The sequence below is a fragment of the Macrobrachium nipponense genome, chromosome 32 (assembly GCF_015104395.2).
Source record: "Macrobrachium nipponense isolate FS-2020 chromosome 32, ASM1510439v2, whole genome shotgun sequence".
Classification (NCBI taxonomy): Eukaryota; Metazoa; Arthropoda; class Malacostraca; order Decapoda; family Palaemonidae; genus Macrobrachium; species Macrobrachium nipponense.
In genome coordinates this window covers 42,723,586-42,745,812 of record NC_061094.1, presented here as the reverse complement: position 1 = coordinate 42,745,812, position 22,227 = coordinate 42,723,586, and the positions used below count along the sequence as shown (strand labels likewise).

Here is a 22,227-nt window from a genome sequence, read left to right as displayed (position 1 = left end):
CGGCGCTGACCGGGTGTTTTTGTGTCTTTCTCGTTGCAGGGGCGCGGGCGTGGGTGGTGGGCGGGGTAGGTGGGTCGGTGTCGTGTCCCGTTTGTGGCAAACGCCTCAGCAACAAGTACAACCTGCGCATCCACATCAGGGACAAACACGAAACACACGAGGGGTCCCGCCCCACCTGCGCCACCTGCTGTCGCACCTTCAAGAATGCCAACAGCCTCCGGGTCCACTCCATCAAGCAGCACGGCCACCTCAGCAATAGGCGCCGGCTGAGGGCCGCGGCCGCCGCTGCCGCAGCCGCCATGTACCGCCATCACCAACACAATTCTCTGATGGCGCTCAACACCATCACTTCGTCTATGCAGTCCTCCTCCCACACCTCGAATACCTCCTCTTACCATCACCACCAACAACATCACCATCTCTCGCCCTCCAACAGCAACGGCAATCATCATTCCTCCAGCCTAGCGGCTGCTGCCAGGTACCACGAAAGCGTCACAAGTTCATCCACTGCGCCCTCCTCCTCCTCCACCTCCTCCCATCCCGTGCCCTCGATGGCCGTCATCAGCCCGCACAACGGGGCGTCGCCTGTCGAACGAAGCAGCAGCAGTCAGCTGACGGAGGATGGGCTGTCCCCTGGCCTGGAAAAGGACGGCTATCTTCCTTCTGCGGGAGATGGATTGCACCTCCTCCAGCAACAGCACCAGCAGTCTCATCATCACAGGCACTCCACCTCTGTGTCAGTGCCCACCCCGAGCCCTCTGCAGACGAGGGACGCCCACCTTCAAGGCGAGGAGCCCAGCCCGCGCCTCACCTCGCCCGCTTTCCGGGAGAGGCAGACACAGGCGAATCGCCACGGGCACCAGCTCTCGTAAAGAGAGGCGCTGACTTTAGCCAAACGTTTAACGATGAGGGAAAAAAAAGAGAGAGAAAAAAATAATAATAACGAGAAACGAGTGAAGAAACCACCATACCAGTAATCACAAATAGGAATCAATCATAGGTAACATTTATATATAATAAATATATTTTGTAGGTGATTTTCTGTCCCCCTCTTAGGGAAAAGTCATTTCAGTTGTAGATAGTCCTTAACCAGAAGCCCTTGTCAAACAGATGCATATAATGTATAGATATATGAAATATTTTAAGACGTGACATTGAATGCGTTTTTTGTATAATAAAGTCATAAGCTCTGAACGAATTTTTTTTCATTTTTCATCCCATACATTGTAAACGACGACGAATCCAACTTGAGACAGTTATGATGATTCGTAAGACCTTTATTTGGAAAATTATTGGTTATTCGGTCAACATTGCCCATTTTCACCTTTTATTTGTACTTCTTAATATGTTGTATATTACTCAAAATTTGTAAAGGATTTACGTAACTTGATAGATTTTTCTTGATTCAGTGGACCGATGAAGTACGTATATGCTTTGGAAGTTGTACTTGAAGGTGTCAGATGCTAAAACTATTTTTTTTTTAATTTATTTATTTGATTTATGTTCTCTTATGCAAACCTTTGCGCATCCTTATGAAAGATTAGAAACGTCTTTGACGATAAAAGTTTCGTCAACAATGGAGAAGGAGGTTGTAAGTATTCTTTTAAAGTGACGCCAGGTCTCTCTCTCTCTCTCTCTCTCTCTCTCTCTCTCTCTCTCTCTCTCTCTCTCTCTCTCTCTCTCTCTGATGTTACCTTATTTTAAAACATAAAAGTATGAAATTTAATTGAAAGGTTTGAAGGTCGTCCATGAGAAGCAGAGGCAATGGAAAGGCCATTTCGCTGTGGAGACCTAAATAGGACCACGGAGGGTCCTTAATTTAATGTATTATATTGTTTTATTTATTTTTATTTATTATTTTTTTTATGGAATGGCTCATGACGTATTGTGTGAGTTAAATGATGCTCATGGAAGTCGAACATTGGGAAAAGACCAATTGGTTTCATTAAGTACAATTGTGAATCAGTAAAGTATTAACACACATGCCTTTACATATCAAGTTATCTGGGACAAAACGAAGGAAGTGGGGTGGGGTGGGCGGGGGGACGAAATTAGTTAATTCCCGTGTTATGAGAGAATTTTCTTGGGAAAAATCAAGGGAACCTGGAAGGAGAGAGAGAGATAACAGACTTATGCATTCGTGAGAATTCTGATCTCTAAATAATAATTTGTCAGAGGTCAATATTCAGACCTTTATGTCAAGGACATCAGAGGTCAGTTTTCACATTGGCCTTACAAATACGGTTAAGGTTGCCGGTGTTTCATGTAATAATGAATAGCCTATGATTACATATATAAAAAAACATACTTATCTGCAGGAGTTTCATTTGAGACAGCGACACAAGTGTGTAAATATACGTCTGAATGACGCCGCCACATGCTCAAGAACAATGAGCCATTTATTTTCAGGAGAATTTAAATCCTGAAGTCATTGGCGTACATTACTCAGAAGTGACGGTTGGTTTGGGATCACCGGAAATTCGACGTAGCCTCAGAAAATTGCAGCTGGGAAGCGGGATATAACAGTGTAAAAATTCATAAATTACTCACGAAGCCTCAAAATTGGTGCGTCAAGTCCCAGATGTTTATGTCAAGCACAGAAATTCGGTGTAAAATATGAGATTACTGACCAAATTGATGTTAGAAGTCCAAAATGACACTGCAAAGTGCGCAATTTTTGCTCAAGAGATATGGGGTGTTGACACGATCTCTCTCTCTCTCTCTCTCTCTCTCTCTCTCTCTCTCTCTCTCTCTCTCTCTTAGAATTACGCCGAAGGTAAACTATTCGATTATTGATTTTATGCGGCACCAAATAATGAGATGATTGTTCTTTTTGTAGTTGTTAATCATCTCTGGAACCAAATGACATATTCTCGTAATTTTTTCTTTAATGAGAGAATATTCCTGAAGTTTTTATATGGAAACGTATTCCTGAATTTTATTACTTGAAATGAAAGCAAAAATTCTACTGAGATGAAAGAAGTTTGGACCATGTTTTTAAACCAACAGTAAATAAGTATACCATAATACCGAACTAGAGAAGAGATATACAGATTTGGAGGGTGGCCGTGGTTAGGGGATTACCTCTGAGGAAATTACTGTGTGCATTCGGACGTTATTCATAGTAGCTTCTAAAAGCATTGATGTCAAATATGACTTTGGAATTGGTTGCAAGGCCGTTGAAATGGCCAGGGACACTGTTTTGTGCATTGCCCGGCAGGATAGCTGAGAACTCACCCTGGTTTATATTTAGATGCGAGAACTGCTTGATTATTGTTAGGCATGCAACGACAGAAGGCACCAGCTCTTTCAAGTAAAAGTGGCGAATTTTGCGAATGCCGACATACGAATTCTCTCTCTCTCTCTCTCTCTCTCTCTCTCTCTCTCTCTCTCTCTCTCTCTCTCTCTCTCTCTCTCTCTCAAGTAAAGAGGCCATCTATGTGGATGTCGAAATAAGAATAATATCCATTGTGTGTGTAGTACCTTGGGAGAGAATTATTTTGTATTTTGCCTGAAGTTATTGAGTATTGACTGCCTGTATTGCCCACTGCCCGTTCCACACCTTCCTCTTTAAATCATTGCTCCATAAGGTAGGACAAGACGCGTGGTCTCTGAACCTAACAATAAATTATATGGGAGTTTGCTTATGCCTTTTCCGTAGAAAGTATTCCGAATTGAAATAGAAAGTAATTCTCTTTCGTATTGCGTTCGTAGTTGGTCAGTGATTTGCGGTTTATTCTCTCTCTCTCTCTCTCTCTCTCTCTCTCTCTCTCTCTCTCTCTCTCTCTCTCCTAAAAGAGTCCCGTTGCTGAATAACCATAGGTTTCATGCGACGTAAAAGCACCATACAAACAAACAATATAAGAGAGAGAGAAAGGGGGGGGGGGGGGGGGCGCTAACTGAGAATGATAAAGTAAGCGGATCGCGGGAGGTCATAAGAACTTAGGACCAGTTAAGGAATGCAAAGAGAGAGAGAGAGAGAGAGAGAAAATTGCATAGATAGAAAGCATGGTAATTGACTTACGTAAAACCGTTGGACTTACTTATAATTAATGAAATGCGATGGCGGCGGGGTAGGTAGGTCTATCAGAATTAGCAGCTCCGGGTAGTTATGGAGAGGGAGAGAGAGAGAGAGAGAGGGAGGAGGGAGGAGGAGGGGGGTGTCCGTGTGGCATATTTATGAAAGGCACGGCGGCTTTAAGTAAATATGACAAAAGAACGTTTTTAAAGAGAGCCGTACGGTGGGAATAGCTTTCAAACCTCTCGCTTTAAATTTTTCATTTTTTTTTTTTTTTTTTTTTTTTCATTTTACATTTTTTTTTTTTTTTTTTTTACCCCAGGAATTAATGTTCATGTGACCGGAGTGAAAACTGAGCTTTATATCAAATCCGATCCGCCGAGTGGGGGAAGGAATTCTTCCCGAATATCGGAGGGAGTTGGGGGAAGGGGAGGGGGATGGGTCGGTGGCTAGTTTAGTGGAAGCTAGGAAGAAAAAAAAATAAAAAGAAGAGACGGAGGAAAAAGCTGAATGAAAATAGAGAAATTGGTGGGGATGTATGTCGTAATGGGACCTAAAGGGAATAGAAGCTTCGGTGGTGATATTCAAGGTTGGGGAACCTTTAAAGATGACGTTTACAGGGCTAGAGGGGGGGAGGGGGATGTGCGTCTATGTGTGTGTGTGTGTGTGTGTGTGTGCGTGCGTGCGTGCGTTGCCAGTTAGAGTATGGACGTGTAATTGGGATGCGTTGTTTATTGATGCAAATTCAACGGAAGTCTTGATTCTTAATTGTTGGGGATTACATTTAGAATACGAATGAGTGAGTGACCCTGTTATTTGTTGAAACAAATATTCTTGGCTGTGATGGAACTGTTTTATTGATAAAATACCCGTACATAAACACCCCAAGCTTACAGATAGACTACATTTAATACTTGTGTGCATTAACAGAGATGTTTATGCACCCTGTCACAATCAATAGAAATGAATTCAAAATGAACATGATTAACTGCTTAGTGGGGTTATTTGTTCTTGAATGTAGTATGTATCACCGAGTATACCAAGGGTTTATTCATGACACTTCAGTTCTGTTGAACGTGTAAAGGAAAGGTCGACACTGGATTAGAACTTTAACGTCTTTGGATTAGTTGTGGAAGTCTTCTGCTGCTAGTTTTGAACGGGTTTTATTTGCTGTTATTCTGTTCTTACATTGTTTGGTGTTATTTATTTGTTTTTATTTATTTTTTTTTTGCTTAACTAGTTGCTGCGCCATGGGAAAGGTCTGACGTGGGCTATTTGCCAACAAGTCTTTCCTCAGTACCAGTAATAAGTTAATCACTAATCACTATGAGAGAGAGAGAGAGAGAGAGAGAGAGAGAGAGAGAGAGAGAGAGAGAGGCATTTGCTTGCATATTCATCTCTTGATTTGAGCCACAGTACATAGTAACATTACCTGGAAGAGTTGATTCGGTGCTTTGTTAATTTTTGGGGAGGACCTTGCTCCTATATTGATAAACTGAAGGTGCTGGATGACTCGAGCATCTGTATTGATAAGGTGAAGGAGCTGGATGACTCGAGCTTCTGTATTGATAAAGTGAAGGTGCTGGATGACTTGAGCATCTGTATTGATAGTGAAGGCGCTGGATGACTCGAGCATCTGTACTGATAAAGTGAAGGCGTTGGATAACTCGAACATCTGTATTAATAAAGTGAAGGCGCTGGATGACTCGAGCATTTGTATTGATAGACTGAAGGCGCTGGATGACTTGAGCATCTGTATTGATGAAGTAAAGGCGCTGGAAGACTCGAGCATCTGTATTGATAGACTGAAGGTGCTGGATGAACTCGAGTATCTGTATCGATAAAGTGAAGGCACTGGATGAATCGAGCATCTGTGTGATAGACTGAAGGCGGTGGATGACTTCAGCGTCTGTATTGATAGAGTGAAGGCGCTGGATGACTTGAGCATCTGTAATGATAAATTGAAGGCACTGGATGACTCGAGCATCTGTATTGATAAATTGAAGGCGCTGGATGAATTGAGCATCTGTATTGATAAAGTGAATGCACTGGATAAATTGAGCATCTGTATTGATAAAGTGAAGGTGCTGGATGAATCGACCATCTGTATTGATAAAGTGAAGGCGAGCATTTGTACTGATAGACTGAAGGCGCTGGATGACTCTAGCATCTGTATTGATGAAGTAAAGGCACTGGATGACTCGAGCATCTGTATTGATATACTGAAGGTGCTGGATGAACTCTAGTATCTGTATCGATAAAGTGATGACTCGAGCATCTGTATTGATAAAGTGAAGGCGCTGGATGACTTCAGCATATATATTGATAGAGTGAGGCGCTGGATAACTCGAGCATATGTAATGATAAATTGAAGGCGCTGGATAATTCGAGCATCTGTATTGATAAATTGAATGTGCTGGATGACTCGAGCATCTGTATTGATAGAGAGAGGCAGGCATGGAATGAATCCGAGCAATCTGTATGGATTAAAGGTGAATGTGACTGGAATGACTCCTACCATCTGTAATTGATAAAGTGAATGTGCTTGGATGACCCTAGAGCATCTGGTATTGATAGGTGTGGCGGGCTGGTGAATCGAATGCATACTGCATTGGTAAAGTGAAGGTGCTGGATGAATCGAGCATCTGTATTGATAAAGTGAAGGCGCTGGATGAATCGAGCATCTGTATTGATAAATTGAAGGCACTGGATGACTCGAGGATCTGTATTGATAAATTGAAGGCGCTGGATGACTCGAGCATCTGTATTGATAAAGTGAAGGCGCTGGATGATTCGATCATCCGTATTGATAAAGTGAAGGCACTGGATGACTCGAGCATCTCTATTAATAAATTGAAGGCGCTGGATGACTTGAGCATCTGTATTGATAAATTGAAGGCGCTGGATGACTCTAGCATCTGTATTGATAAAGTGAAGGTGCTGGATGACTCGAGCATCTGTATTGATAAATGGAAGGCACTGGATGACTCAAGCATCTGTATTGATAAATTGAAGGCGCTGGATGACTCGAGCATCTGTATTGATAAAGTGAGGTGCTGGATGACTCGAGCATCTGTATTGATAAATTGAAGGTGCTGGATGACTTTGAGATGTATTGAATAAATTGAAAGGCGCTGGACCGATGACTCAGCATCTGTATTTGATAAATGAAAGGACGCTGGTAATTGACTCTCGAGCATCTGTATTGATAAACTTGAATGGAAAGTGTTCTGGATGACTCGAGCATCTGGATTTGATAAATCTGAAAGGTGGCACTGTATGACTTGAGCATCTGTATTGATAAAGTGAAGGCGCTGATACTCGAGCATCTGTATTGATAAATTGCAAGGCCGCTGGATGACTCGAGCATCTGTGTGATAAAGTGAAGGCGTGATTGACTCGAGCATCTGTATTGATAAATTCGATCTGGATGCTCGAGCATGATTGAAATAAATTGGCCTATGAATGCACTGGAGACGAGCATGCTGTAGGGTTGAAAAAAATGGAATGAAGGCACCCTGGATGACTCGAGCATCTGTATTGATAAATTGTGAATGCGCTGGATGACTCGAGCCTCTCTGTATTGAAAAAGGTGAAATTGAACGCTGATGAGGCCTCTAGCATACTGTATTGATAAATTGAAGAAAGGCGCTTGGATGACCTGAGCAATCTGTATTGGATAATGAAGGCTGGATGGAACTCGAGCATCTGTATTGATAAATTGAAGGCGGCTGGACCTAATCTAGCATGCTGTATTGATAAATTGAAGGCGCTGATACTCTAGCATCTGTATTGATAAAAAGTGTGGAAAGGCGCTGGATGATCGAGCATCTGTATTGATAAATTGAAGGCGCTGGAGGATTCTAATCTCTGTTGATAAAGTGAAGGCGTGGATGACTCCGAGCATCTGTATTGATAAATTGGAAGGCGCTGAGAACTCGAGCACTATGATAAATTGAAGCACTGGATGGACTCTAGCATCTGTAATTGATAAAATGAAGGCGCTGGATACTCGAGCATCTTATTGAAAATTGAATGCGCTGGATGACTCGAGCATTCTGTATTGATAATGAAGGCCTGGATGAATCTACAATCTGGAAATTGATAAATTGAAGGCGCTGGATGACTCTATCATCTGGTTATTGATAACTTGAAGGCGCTGGATGTTCTAGCATCTGTATTCATAAATTGAAGGTGCTGTGAATCCGAGCTTCTGTATTGATATTGTGATGGCGCTGGATGAGCTCGAAGCTTCTGTATTGATAAATTAAGGTGCTGGATGACTCCCGCTTCTGTAATTGATAAATTGAACGGCGCTGGATGAAATTCACATCTGTATTGAAATTGAAGGCGCGGATGGAATCGAGCATTTCTGTAGTGATAAAGTAAGCCTGATGACTCGAGCATCTTAATTGATAAATTGGGAAGGCACTATCTCTAGCATCTGTATTATAAAGTGAAGCACTGATTGCTCGAGGCATCTGTATTGATAAATTGAAGGCACTGGAATGGAATCTAGCATCTTATGGATAAATTGAGCGCTGGAAATCTAGCATCTTATTGATAAATGAAGCCTGATGATTCTAGCATCTGGTTTATTAATGTGAAGCGCTGATTGACTCTAGCATCTGTATTGAATAAATTGAAGGCGCTGGATGATTCTAGGCATCTCTTTGAATAAAGTGAAGCCGCTGAGATGATTCTAGCATCTGTATTGATAATGTGAACGCTTGGAACTCGGAGCATCTGTATTATAAATTGAAGCAACTGGATGATTGTGCATCTGTATATAATTGAAGCGCTGGATGACTCTGCACTGTCATTATAAAAATTAAGGCGCTGGATATTCCTTAGCATCTGTATTGATTAAATGAAGCGCTAGATATTCTAGCATCTGTATTATAAAGTGAAGCCTGATCGACTCGGGCATCTGTATTTATAAATTGAAGGCACTGATGAATCAGCATCTTATTATTAAATTGAAGGCGCTGGATGACTCTAGCGTCTGTATTGATAAATTGAAGGCGCTGGATGATTCTGGCATCTGTATTGATAATGTGAAGGCGCTGGATGACTAGCATCTGTATTGATAAATTGAAGGCGCTGGATGATTCTAGCATCTGTATTGATAAAGTGAAGGCGCTGGATGACTCGAGCATCTGTATTGATAAATTGAAGGCACTGGATGAATCTAGCATCTGTATTGATAAATTGAAGGCGCTGGATGACTAGCATCTGTATTGATAAATTGAAGGCGCTGGATGATTCTAGCATCTGTATTGATAAAGTGAAGGCGCTGGATGACTCGAGCTTCTGTATTGATAAATTGAAGGTGCTGGATGACTCGAGCATTCTGTATTGATAAATTGAAGGCGCTGGATGACTCGAGCATCTGTATTGATAAAGTGAAGGCGCTGGATGAATCGAGCATCTGTATTGATAAATTGAAGGCGCTGGATGACTCTAGCATCTGTATTGATAAAGTGAAGGCGCTGGATGACTCGAGCATCTGTATTGATAAATTGAAGGCGCTGGATGACTCTAGCATCTGTATTGATAAAGTGAAGGCGCTGGATGACTCGAGCTCTAGTCTTGAATAAATTGAAGGCGTTGGATGACTCTAGCATCTGTATTGATAAAGTGAAGGCGCTGGATGACTCGAGCATCTGTATTGATAAATTGAAGGCGCTAGATGACTCGAGCTTCTGTATTGATAATGTGAAGGCGCTGGATGACTCGAGTTTCTGTATTGATAAAGTGAAGGCGCTGGATGACTCGAGCTTCTGTATTGATAAATTGAAGGCGCTGGATGACTCGAGCTTCTGTATTGATAAATTGAAGGCGCTGGATGACTCGAGCATCTGTATTGGTAAAGTGAAGGCGCTCGATGACTCGAGCATCCGTACAGTTCTGACCGAGTTTGGCGTTTTTTTCTCTTGAACCTGATCGTGGTGGCTAAGTCTCTGCAGTATTGTCTTACTTCTTTATTCTTGACTCTTAAAATGTTTTGCTCTCTGTGGATTATATTTCCATTGCATTTTTTTTTCTTCTTTTTTAACGCTTTCCATGTGGGAGTTGCCGTATCCTCCGCTTGAATCATGGAATGAGATTCATTCGGTTTTGTTTCATTTAAGAATCCCTGGAAATCGCAGTTTCTTCCAGTGACAGGAGTTGGCATGAGGAGCCGGTTTAGTCTGTCACTCTTCACCATTACAGGAATTTTTAGAATTTCTTGTTTATAACTGCAGCTTTTAGAGAAGCTTTCAGCAGTGATTTGATATGCCTTGCAGATTCAGTCATTCGGAAATTTAAACGTTGGTTAGAGTGATCATGGGTATCATGGGAGGTTCATGAAACCAACCCAATTTTTCTTTTCATAATGCAAGAAGGGTTTTTTTTTTTTTTGTTTTTTTTTTTTTTTTTTTTTTAAAGATGGCGAACTTTTCGACACTTGATCGTTGAAAGATAAAGGCATTTTCAGTTTGTGGTAGGCTGAGTGAAACTATATATATATATATATATATATATAGATATACTATATATATATATATATATATATATGTATATATGTATATATATTTGGTCGTATGACCAGGGACGAAGGTCACGATATGTTTTATTCATGTTTGCCATAGCCATGGTTGTCATACATAGACACACACAGGAGAGACACACACAGGAGAGAGAGAGAGGAGAGAGCAGAGAGAGAGAGGAGAGAGAGAGATGAGAGAGAGAGAGATTAGACACACACACACACACACACATATTTGATATATTGTTGTAGACACCAGGCTATTTCAATCAACTCAAGCGAGAGTTGTGTAATTATATATCACGAAATATGCTCAAAATAGGTTACTCATTAAAACTGAAATCATCATTACCACTAGTTAGAAGGATAGTAAAATATCGTAAAATCATCATACTTAACTTTCGGTCTGTTCGTTGAGGCCATTTAAGTCATCGTTATACTTCTTGTCAATTTCCATATATAATATCACCTCGGATTTTTTTGCCATTGCAATAAATTATGGAGTCCTTTTCGAATAGGCCATATATATATATATATATATATATATATATAAATATATATATATATATATAATATATACTATATATATTTATAAATGTTTTTGTTTTTAAGAAAAGTGCTGTGTCAGTTTGTCATTCAAAAATTGTTCATTGTTATTCGATAAATAATCATTTAAGTTGCGTATAATCGCAATAAAATTGATGTGTGATGTGTTTCAGCGCTTTTTGTTTATTTTTTCGATGAATTTTAAAGTCCTCCTATTTGCTTCGAAAATGATCTCAGGCTTCAAGTCTTGAGAACGATTGCCACAGTTCTTAATTCTCAATAGCATTCTCTGTTCCAGTGACAGACATCATATTGTTATGGGTGAACTCCTAGGTTTAAGATGTGTCGTGTAAAACATGCTCTGACATTTTTTTTTTCTTTTTTGGTTTGCGCGTTTCCCTGCGTGCTCCTCTTCTGTTTGTTTTTGTTAACCTCCTCTATTTGTTTGTGTTTTTTTTTTAACTGCAATGTTTGGGATTCATGTTTCCTTGAGCATTATTGAATTTATTGATCTTGTTGTGATGTTGCCTGAGCTGTCTTGCCTGCCTCGCACAGCTTGCTGCACGCCTGCTGCTGCCTCCTACACCCCCCCCTCCCATCCCCCTCCTCCTCCACTTCCCCCACTCCTCCTCCTCCTCCTCCTTTGCGCAAGTTGGGCCAACCTCCTCACTTCACCTGTTTTCTTCGTGTTGCAGGTGAAGTGGAGGAGGCTAACGTGTGCCGGTTTTGCGGCAAACTGTGCAGCAACCGTTACAACCTGAAGAAGCACGAACGGGACATGCACCTGAACAGGGGCGCCAAGTTCGGCTGCGATCTGTGCGGGCGGCAGTACAGCTCGCTCAACAGCTTGCAAGTCCACCGGAGCAATTCGCACCCCACCGGCGTGGTCCGCCGGAGGAACTCCTCCCTGATGGGGCACCCCTTCCACCTAGGCCTGGCGGCGGCAAATCCCCACCACCAGCACCTCCTTCAGCAACAACAACAGCAGCAGCAGCAGCACAGCAAACAACAGCAACACACCACCAGCAGCAGCAGCATCCACATCAAGCACAACAGCAACAACATCACTACAGCAGCAGCAAGCAGCAACAACAACCTCAAGTACCACAGCCCTTGCAGCTTCTTCAGCCGCTTGGTCCAGCTCCGCCACAGCAGCAGCAGCAGCAGCAGGTGCAGCAGCAACAGCAGCAGGCCATGAAGTTCCTCCCGGACGAATTTCCTTCCCCACCGGCCGTCATGATCAGGGACGACCTCCACCCGCAGGCTCACTTCTACCAGATGCACGAGGGCGGCCCGGGTCCCCTGTCTGCTGGGGATCCCGCCGACGCCGCGACCATCGCCGCCCTGTTTAGGAAGACGCTGAGGACGTAGCAGTTACAGTAACAACAAGCCTTTGGTGGCTTGGTCACTTTTCTCTCGTCCACCTGACGAAGAGGAGGAGATCTTGGAGGTGCGATGTCGCGGTTGTGAGGGGATATTTTTGGGGGTCGGGCGGGTCTTGGAAAGGGAGTCTGTATTTCTTTGCTGTTCTGTCAGCCAGTGAGTTAATGGTTCCCCTTGGTCTTGGAAAGGGAGCCATTTCGTAGCAGAATGGGTCTGTATTTATGTGTCGGAATGTTACCCAAAGAAGTAACTTGTTCCTCACGGCCTTGGAAAGGGAGCCCTCTTGTGGCAGAATGGGTCTTTATTCACTTAAGATATCGCCCAACCAAGTAGATCGTTGCCCACAGTTTTTGGAAAGGTTCCTAAACATTTAGAGAGCGCACTACCTACTCGCACCGCGTACTGGACAAGTCAATGAGTACACTTAAATACCTTTATAACAGATTCATCGTCTCTTTTTATTATTTGTATGGAATGCAATTGTCTCTTCATTGTTCTCTTCAGTAGAATTTTTTTCATTACATCTTAGGCACTACATACATCACTGCATAGTGTAGGGACATCACAATTATTAGTAAATAAATATATCTGTATGTCAAATATGCATAAAAATGAACTTAGATACATACCAGTCCGTAGCTGATAAGATGCCATGAAACTGTTGCCAGAAACTGTTCCTTCATTTCTGGCTTGAAAAGGACATATTTTTGTACGTGTGTATTCTTAAGATATTTTCCTCTCTTTATGTGTGTATATGTATGTGTGTGTGTATGTGTATCTTTGTACCTTTGCCCATTTAGTCTTGATCTCGTGTTTTGATTAGCCTGATGATGGGAGTAATCAGTATTTTCTATTGAGTGATTCATGCTAGATAGAGTAGTAGTGGAGTAATAATATATCAAGTAGGAAGTAAAATGTTGTTGTTGGGTTGTGTTGAGGTGGTTGTGAGAGGTCATCATCAATGCCCCCAGCGCCCTCCCAGCCTTCGGCGTCTCTTACACCAATGGTCGGCTGTTTCAGGGGCAGTGCCGTCGACGGGAAGGCTGGGCATCCACACGCCACTCCTCTCCCCTAAGTATGAGGTTGGGTCGACGACAGTGGCGGCGCAGAGGTGTCCCCCTCCCCCCCACCCCTCCATTCACCACCCTCTCCACCACCTCCACCCCTACCTTGGAGAATGCCAACACTAGCAGTAGCAGTAGTAGCAACACTCCCACCACTGCCACTGCCACGAGTAGCTTGCGCCCTTCCTCCGCCCTGGATATGATTACCTCCAGCGCCCTCCTTCCGACGCCGGCGGGGGTGTCGTTGGCTCCGTCGTCCACCTTCTCGCCCTCTGCGACCTCCACCATCTCTCCCGTCGGGGCAGCTGGGGCCAACCTCATCTCCTGCCTGCGGTCGCAAGTGGCGTCCTCTTCGGTTTGCGACCTCCCCGGGGCCAACAATCTCTCGCACCAGCACCAACAGCAGCAGCAGCAGCAGCCTCCTCCTCCTGGCTTGCCCGGGGGGCTGGAGGGGGGCAGTGGCGGTGGGTATCACGGCCTCCTCGGCCTGGAGGGATGTCCCCCTCAATTAGGTTATAGTAATATGGGCGACGCCGCAGCTGCAGCGGCGGCCGCTGCGGCGGCGGCAGCCGGCGTCGTCACACCGACGTCCTTAGCTCTGACCAGCCTGGGATACGGTCCCACGCCCATCGCCCGCACACGCCCCCCCACCGGAGAGGAAGTGGCGTGCAGCGTGTGCGGGAAAATCCTCTGTAACAAGTATGTGCTCAAAACGCATCTGCGGGATATGCACGGCCCCCGCCAGAGTATGCAGTGCCCCGTGTGCCACCGGATGTACGCCTCCCTCAACTCGCTCAGAGCCCACATGAGCGGCACCCACAAAAAGGCCCAGGCCCTGCCCCAAACCCCCCAGCAGCAGCAGCAGCAGCAGCAGCCTCCTCCTCAGCGCTTTTAGTCACGAGGCGGCTGAGAATGTATGCGCATAGTACACATGCATATGCATATTCCATATGTATATGTATGTTTGTATATGTAGATATTAAGATACATATGAAAGTAAGACTTATTCACAAGGAATGTATAGTAATCGTATTGTGGTGGTACCCCAAATTTTTATTCTCTCTCTCTCTCTCTCTCTCTCTCTCTCTCTCTCTCTCTCTCTCTCTCTCTCTCTTCCAACTTCTGCCTCTATTTCTATCTCTAATCATTTATCTCTCTCGCTTTCATACTCATAGGTATATTTGCGCATATATATTGTACATTAAGCTGTCTATTGACATCTTTGTATATAAATCATTATCGTTATGTCTAGATGATGTTTTATCATTTCTGAAGACCAAGGCAACAACTTGTCCTGATAGAATACATTGCTAGTTTCTAGAAGAGAGCAAAATGTAACGAAGTATCCTACCCTCTCGTGTTTGTGGAGGTTTGGAATGATAAACGAGTAGCTGATTTGCATTTATTAGAGAGAATTAATTAGCTGGAGTAAGGGTGCATAAAATTCCCTCTTCTCTCTCTCTCTCTCTCTCTCTCTCCCTCTCTCTCTCTCTCTCTCTCTCTCTCTCTGACTTACGAACGTTAGATCTTAGGCTTGAGTTCCTGTTGAGGAAACTAAGAGAATCGCATGTGTTTACACTTATTGGAAAAGGGAGATAGAGAGTTACAAGGATTAGGATGTCTCAAAGACTTGTTAGTCCATCCGAGGAGACATCGTGTGCTCACTTATCTGTAGGAGCAAGTTTTACTGAGAGAGAGAGAGAGAGAGAGAGAGAGAGAGAGAGAGAGAATCAGTTGAAAAATGGGAACCTCATCCACAAGGTAATCTTCACCCTATGCGCACTGCCTAAGGAAACAATGTATCACCCTTGCTTCCTTAAGACCAGCTAAATATAACACCATGAACAATCTTCTCACTCTGTGTCACTGGGGAGCGTTTGTTCTAATCGAGTTTATTGTGCGAATGGTCTATTTACTTTTCAATTTCCTTTCAATTACTCCTCTTATATTTTCACTTTTATTCGAATGCTTATCTCTCGCTTATCAGGCAGTTATTTCGTTATTTCGTATCTCCCGTAGAGTCGTGCAATTCGCGTTCATTGTTGATATTTATTTATCATTTGCAATTAGTTTCGTTTTTCGTGTCTCGGTGTTTAGAATGGTACCACTTTCTCGACTCTCGTTCCTCGCAGAAAAGATTTCCTATAGATGTGTAAGATCATTTTCGTGTCAAAAATTATCTGTATTGCGCCGTAATAAGCGAGACGGCCCAGGTTGTAAGATAATTTTAATGGTACAAGTAGATCAACAAGTCTTGTTTTTTTTTCCTCCATTGAGCGTAATAATCAAATTCTTTGCCAAAGACAGCGCGTTTACTATTATTTATTTTTTTGTTGTTGTCCATCACAGTCCTCCAATTCGACTGGGCGGTATTTATAGTGAGAGGTTCCGGGCTGCATTCTGCCTCCTTAGGAGTCCATCACTTTTCTTATTATGTGCGCCGTTTCTAGGATCAAACTCTTCTGTATGAGCCCTGGAGCCACTTCAGCCTGTAGTGTTTCCCGATGATGATGATGATGATGATGATGAGATGATGATGATTATTATTATTATTATTATTCTCGTCTTGGTACGTATTGTGATGTGGGCATCATGTCATTCAGCCACAAATTCCCGTGCAATTATTTTGTGCAATAATAATTTTTTTTCTTGCGACTTCCCGTTTGTTTAAGCTTTATAATTAAATATATTCATACGCCTCGCCCTTCCTTCTTATTGGCGCCCAGGAAATGAAATAATTGGGAATTTATATTTATCCCCTTGAGCTGTTTGGTGTCCCAGTCATTCAGAAATGAACTGAGACAGTTATTAAGGATTAAAGCTCAAGTCGAATTAATAGAACAACATGTTCTACAGCCGAAGGCAAAATCCCTTCCCAGTTATTATAATGATGACATCATAGCTGCAGTTGCTACCTGTACCTCGTCGTTGCCCTAAGGAAGAAGACCTGCGTTTAATGATTTGATTGCTTGCTCGCTACTCTCATACCATGTCATACGTTGATTTTCTAATTTGCAACTGTTCCGTGCAATATCTCTTGTAGCATTACTTTGTAAGATATGTATGTATCTCATTCGTGGATGCTATTTATAGCAGTAGAGAGATAAGGAATTTGTATTCGTTGAGTGCTCCATTGCTGTAGATGTTTTTATTTATTGGTATATTTGTGTATTTATTTGACGTGAGTTAAAGTTCCACGTGTTCGTTGCGAAGCGTTCTTCGCGTGCGAACGAGCGAGCGAGCGAGCGAGCGAGCGTGTGCGTGCGCATGCGCGTGTGTGTTTCATCTATGCATATGTTGTGAATGGTCGTGTGTGTCAATAGTAGTAGCTGGACTTTTTTCATGAGTGGTTTGACTGTGTATCTTGTTTCTTTTCATTCACCAGAGGAAATCATAAACATTTAATATTATGAATCTTATCATTGAGTGGCCAGTGTTGTGGCAAGTGCCAACTTAATGTAGATCTTTTTTCAAAGAAAATAAATGGGAAAATGAGGATGCATTTTATTGACCTTGGCAGAACCAGCGATCGACGAGGCTCTCCTTTGAGGTGTGCTACATAATATCGTGCCTCCTTTTTTTTTTAATGTTAATATTGGACTTCCTGTTTCTCATATTATTTCATTACTCTTTGGTTCTTTGTCGCTGAAATGGTGACTTGACTGGATTGTGGTAATCTTGAAGAAAGCTAATTAAAAAAAAAAAAAGGAAATTCAGATAAAAGTCAAAATTCTTCTGGTCTGGTCGAAAACTTGACAGATTAGTGAGATATTTAAAACTAGCACCAGGATGTATGTTTGTCGTGAATTGGATTTCGGGCCATTTATTTTATTCAATATTAAGTAAAAAAAATTTGGAAATAACTTATTATACTAAGTTCTTATTATTGTTTTATCTGTTTTTTTTTTTTTTTTTTTTTTTTTTTTTTTTTTTTTTTATCTCTGTGCTTTCTGGGTATTTCCAGACTGTTCTTCGCCCACACCAGTTGTAATTTAAATGACAGTCATAGTACGTATGTGAATGTGACTTGTACTTCTATTCAGTTGCAGACGACAGGTGTTGTAGTGAGCTTTCTTGTATGACGACAAATGGAATGCTTCGATTGACGGGACTTTCAGTTGTATATTTGAGGCTTTTCAGGAGACAAAATACTTGCTCTTATTGACAAAATACCGACGTTTATTACAAAAGACGACTTTTGTGTTATTGTGTGGGGTTGTAGTGAGAAAATAGTATGTCTTGAAATTACTTTCATTTTTATATTTTAGGTTTTTAAGGAGAAAAGAGAAAACTAACTTATTTTATTATGTAGGTTTTTTTAAGAGTGTCTCTATTGCAATATCTACATTTTTTATTTTTTATTTATTTTTTTTTTGCAACAAACTGTGTTTTTATGGAAGTGGCCTTCTTTTTATTTTATATGGTTTTTAAAACCAAAATTTAATTAACTATTGAAATGTCTTTCATTTTATTGCATAGGTTTTTTTTTTTAGAGGACAATGGGTAAGTTTGGATTGCTCTACGATTTTTTTTTTTTTTTTTTTTTTTTTTTTTTTTTTTATTTTTTTTTTTTTTTTTTATTTTTTTTTTTTTTATTGACGACAGACGATGTTTTTCTTTTGCAGTGACTAACTATCATTTCATTATTTAGGGTTTAAAGTATTTACACTCGCTAACGGCTACTGTATCTTAGACTTAAATCTGTAGATATCCTTCATGTGGTGGTGATTTGATTGTTCCTATGTTTACAGTAATCTGTCGGTGGTTCTACTGTCCACATTTGTGTACTGTTGTCAGTTTTGTTGGTACTATTGTGGGTACTGTGTTGTCACTGTTTATGTTACCTTTTTGAATTAGGAAAATGTGGGGTAAGGAGAACTTTCTATTCGGGTAACGTTCATGTATTTCCACTGGTATAAACTCTGGGACATTTGTTTATTTTATTTATATATATATATATATATATATATACTATATATATATATATATATATATATATATACCATTTAAGGTGTATTTAATGTAGCTTTGTGGTTGTTAGCTCAAGTTGTTATGATTAGATATATCAAGATCATATTTTAATCATTAATGGTGTTGGGTATGATGTTTGTCGACCTAAAATGGTGAAGATGTTTTAATACACAGACAATGATGATAGTGTTGTGCGAAGGTGGAAAGAAGGGAAGAAAATGAACGAAAGAAAGAGGAAGGGGAGGGAGTGAGATAGAGAGAAAGAGAGAGAAAGAGGAAATAATAATATAATAATAAAAAAAAAATGATTCGTTCAGGTGTTTAGACTAACAATTTGTATAAAAAGGCTGGGTTGCTGCAGTGACCGTCGGCCGCCCACAGTCTAAGGTATCTTGTGTTTTGGTTTTTCAGGTGGGCGGCGGTCACTGCTGCACACGGCCTGCGTCTGTCCGTACTGCAACAAGGTGATCAGTAACAAGTATAACCTGAAGACGCACATTCTGGACAAACACACCGTCCAAACCGAACGGTTCCCTTGCGAGCTGTGTGGCCGAGTCTACTCCACCAAGCACTCCCTGGCCACCCACAATTCCACCGTGCATCGCGGCGACCGCGCCGCCTCCTCCTCCTCCGCCCACCACCACCACCACCACAACCTCCATCATCACCACCAACACCAACATCATCACCAACAGCAGCAACAGCTCCATCATTCACAGCAACATCACCACCACCACGCCCACCATCACCTCTCCCGCACGTCTCCTGCAAGCAGCAGCTCTAACAATAACAACACCACCTCCTCCAACACTACAACAACAACAGCAAATACGTCTTCTTCCTCTTCTCACAACCCCGGTTCCTCTTCCTCTTCTTCTTCCGCTTCGTCCTCTTCCAACTTGAACGTCGGTGGTCTGGGCGTCCACCTGGATGACGCGAATCCACAGTCATCCATTCATAATTCCCAACTGCATCAGCAGCAGCAGCAGTCTTTGGCAGCATTCTCGCCCGAACAGCAGCAGCAGCATCACCAACAGCAGCAGCAGCAAGTGCCGAGTATTGTTCCCACGTCAACTTTAACTTCGTTGATTAACCAAGCGGGGCCGTCCTTAGCCGAAATGGCAGCCCAGTTACCCCCGGCCAACCTGGAAGGCGGCCCTACCCACGAGGAAGTGCAGGCCCTGGCCCAGAGCGTGGCACAGTCGCTGCCCCCTTTCGCATCCTTCCCGAAAATGGAGTAGCCGAGATGACCCCCCGCTCCACCCATCCCCCCCCCCCCCCTCCAGATGACTTCATTATGGTGTAATCGAGATGAGCTCCACCCCGCCCTTACCTCCCCAGATGACTTTATGATGGAGTAACCGAGATGAAACCTTCCCTCTCTTCCCCCCCCCCCCCCCCCCCACCATCAGCTGTCTTCATTATTATGATTCACATTGTTCACGTCTTTGGTTTTCCTTCGCTCCCCAGCCCCCTCCTCCTTTATTGCCTGCCCTCTGTCCCACGCATGATAAGGGAAAAAAGAAAAGAAAAGAAAAAAGGCTGGTATGTCGCTAAGATACTGTGTAAATATTTCAGAGACACCTTGTGTACATTTTTTTTAATATCACTGTTGCCATATTGGCCATGTTGCCATGAACTCGGTGTTGTCGACCGAATTGCGGTTGTTTTGGTGCCATTGTGCTGAATGCCTGTCTCCCCCCCTTCACTCCCCCTCCCCGTCTCCCTCCTCAACCCCCTTCCCCCCCGTGGTGCATTTTTCTTTTTGTGGAACCGAATCGACTGCAGCCGCCTCCGCCTTTTAATATACTGAGAGAGAGAGAGAGAGAGAGAGAGAGAGTTATTATGTTCGTGTTCGAATAAATGTTTTGTGTTCCTGAGAAAGAACATTTCGTCAGAAATGTATAGTCGACTTTTTGGCAGTGAACGCTGTCAGTTTATTGCACAAAAATGAAGAGTAACGTTTGAATGTCGTGTTTGTTTATGTAGCTTGAACATCAGCGAAGATATTACCATTTCAGACGACTCGGTCAATTTCTGTATATATTTTTGACGTCAGAAAACGTCTTGGTTCGGAAGGCGCTGTTTTTACTTTGCTTCCGAGTAAGAAAAAATTGTAACGTATTGTCTTCGTAGCCCTCAGTTTGACAAACTTTGCTTTCCTAAAATGGAGCAACAAATTTTGTTATTCAGAAGAAGCCCGATATTGTAATAAAGAAGTCCGTTTCCGATTGAGATAGTTTGTCTCGTAACCTGTGAGTGGGTCCATTGATTTTTTTTTTTTTTTCACTTTGATTTTTGGTTCAATAATTGATTGGTTTTGTATACATGAGGGTAATCTTTTTTGCAAGATAGCGTTATTTACAAAATGTTATACAGTTTATGAAAGTATTACTTTACACAACATAGCCTAATTCACATATTTTAGAATTGGCAATTGTGTATGAACGGGTGCATCCCTTTACATTCGTGTGTCAGTTTGTGAAAACACACACACACACACACATTGTGCCAAATGTTTATCGATCTGTTAGCGTCATTGATGTTTATGCTCCCTTGAGTGATGGTTGAAACCCCGTTCCCTATATTTTCAAGGTACTTAAATACCGATATCTGCTTTTTCCATCGTGTTGAATTGATCTGATTTTTCCCCCTTTTTCGAAAATGTTAATGGATCAGTTGTAGCATCCAACAGATGGATTATTTTTCAGTGTTTTCTCGTTGTGAAAGACATTTTTAAAATGTAAAGTTCAGTATTACAGTATTCTGATACCTGTGACTTTGGAGATACTTGACTTTTTTTGCAAATTGAAATCTTGCAGTAAAGTTATGTATGCCAATTTTTGAAGGAGACTTACCCTATTTTGTCTTCATTATAGTAACTGGAGATATGCAGTCTTCATGGTTATTTCACAGCGTCATTTCATCACTGATGGATGGACCATTTGGTTAAGCCCTTGTTTTCGTGGATTTTTTCCCCCAGTCATTAATTTCTAATCATTTCTAACGACATTACGACGGTCGGAAGGATCCGCCGTCTCAAACAACTCTTGTCCACATCATTGAACCAATATTTCTGTTAATAACTTACTAAGAATAATGTAAAGAGGCTTCCAAGGGATCGCTCATATGGAGAAGAGTTCGTCTTTTCAGTGTTTCCTACCCATTCCTTTCCCTCCTCATACCTACCCCTCCTCCTCCTCCTGTATTCTGCCTGCCTCAATCTCAATAGGCCCCCTCCCATCACCAATACCAGAGTTCATCATACACCTTTAAAGCAAAGCCTCTTCCCCTCCCCGTATCTCTCTCTCTCCTCTCTCTCTCTCTCTCTCTCTCTCTCTCTCAAGATTGGAGCTCTCTTTCTCTCTCTCCCCCCCCCTCCCCCCCCCCCCATCCCACCCCCTCCCATGTAGTAAAGATCATCCCTTGCTCAGGTCTGCTTTTTTTTTTTTTTTTTTTTTTTTTTTTTTTTTTTTTTTTGATTTTTTTTTTTTTTTTTTTTTGCGCGGGAGGTGAAGCCAATTTATTTGGTTTCTATTTTAGTCTCTCTCTCTCTCTCTCTCTCTCTCTCTCTCTCTCTCTCTCTCTCTCTCTCTCTCTCTCTCCAGAATTTATCGCGACATTCCATAGTGGGAGAGAGAAAGAGAGAGAGTCGATTCGTGAGTTCCACGTCGTTGTTGTTGTTGCTGCTGCAGCTGTTGACAGACATGGAA

The 22,227-nt window shown here is 42.2% G+C and overlaps 1 protein-coding gene across 18 annotated transcripts in view; it reads left to right on the top strand.

Annotated features, from left to right (window-relative positions):
* Window positions 1-22,227, top strand: part of LOC135207482 (protein abrupt-like) — a 322,624-nt gene that overhangs the window by 88,636 nt on the left and 211,761 nt on the right. For 2 of the 18 annotated variants that reach the window (XM_064239251.1, XM_064239249.1), the window contains exon 6: window positions 18,926-19,770. The exons of 14 other annotated variants lie outside the window; for them this stretch is intronic. In XM_064239251.1, the coding sequence (XP_064095321.1) occupies window positions 18,926-19,755 (830 nt within the window). In that variant the 3' untranslated portion in view covers window positions 19,756-19,770. Of the gene's footprint in view, window positions 1-39; window positions 1,195-18,925; window positions 19,771-22,227 lie in introns of those variants that run through there. 2 more of the 18 variants (XM_064239250.1, XM_064239248.1) reach the window with 1 other exon arrangement.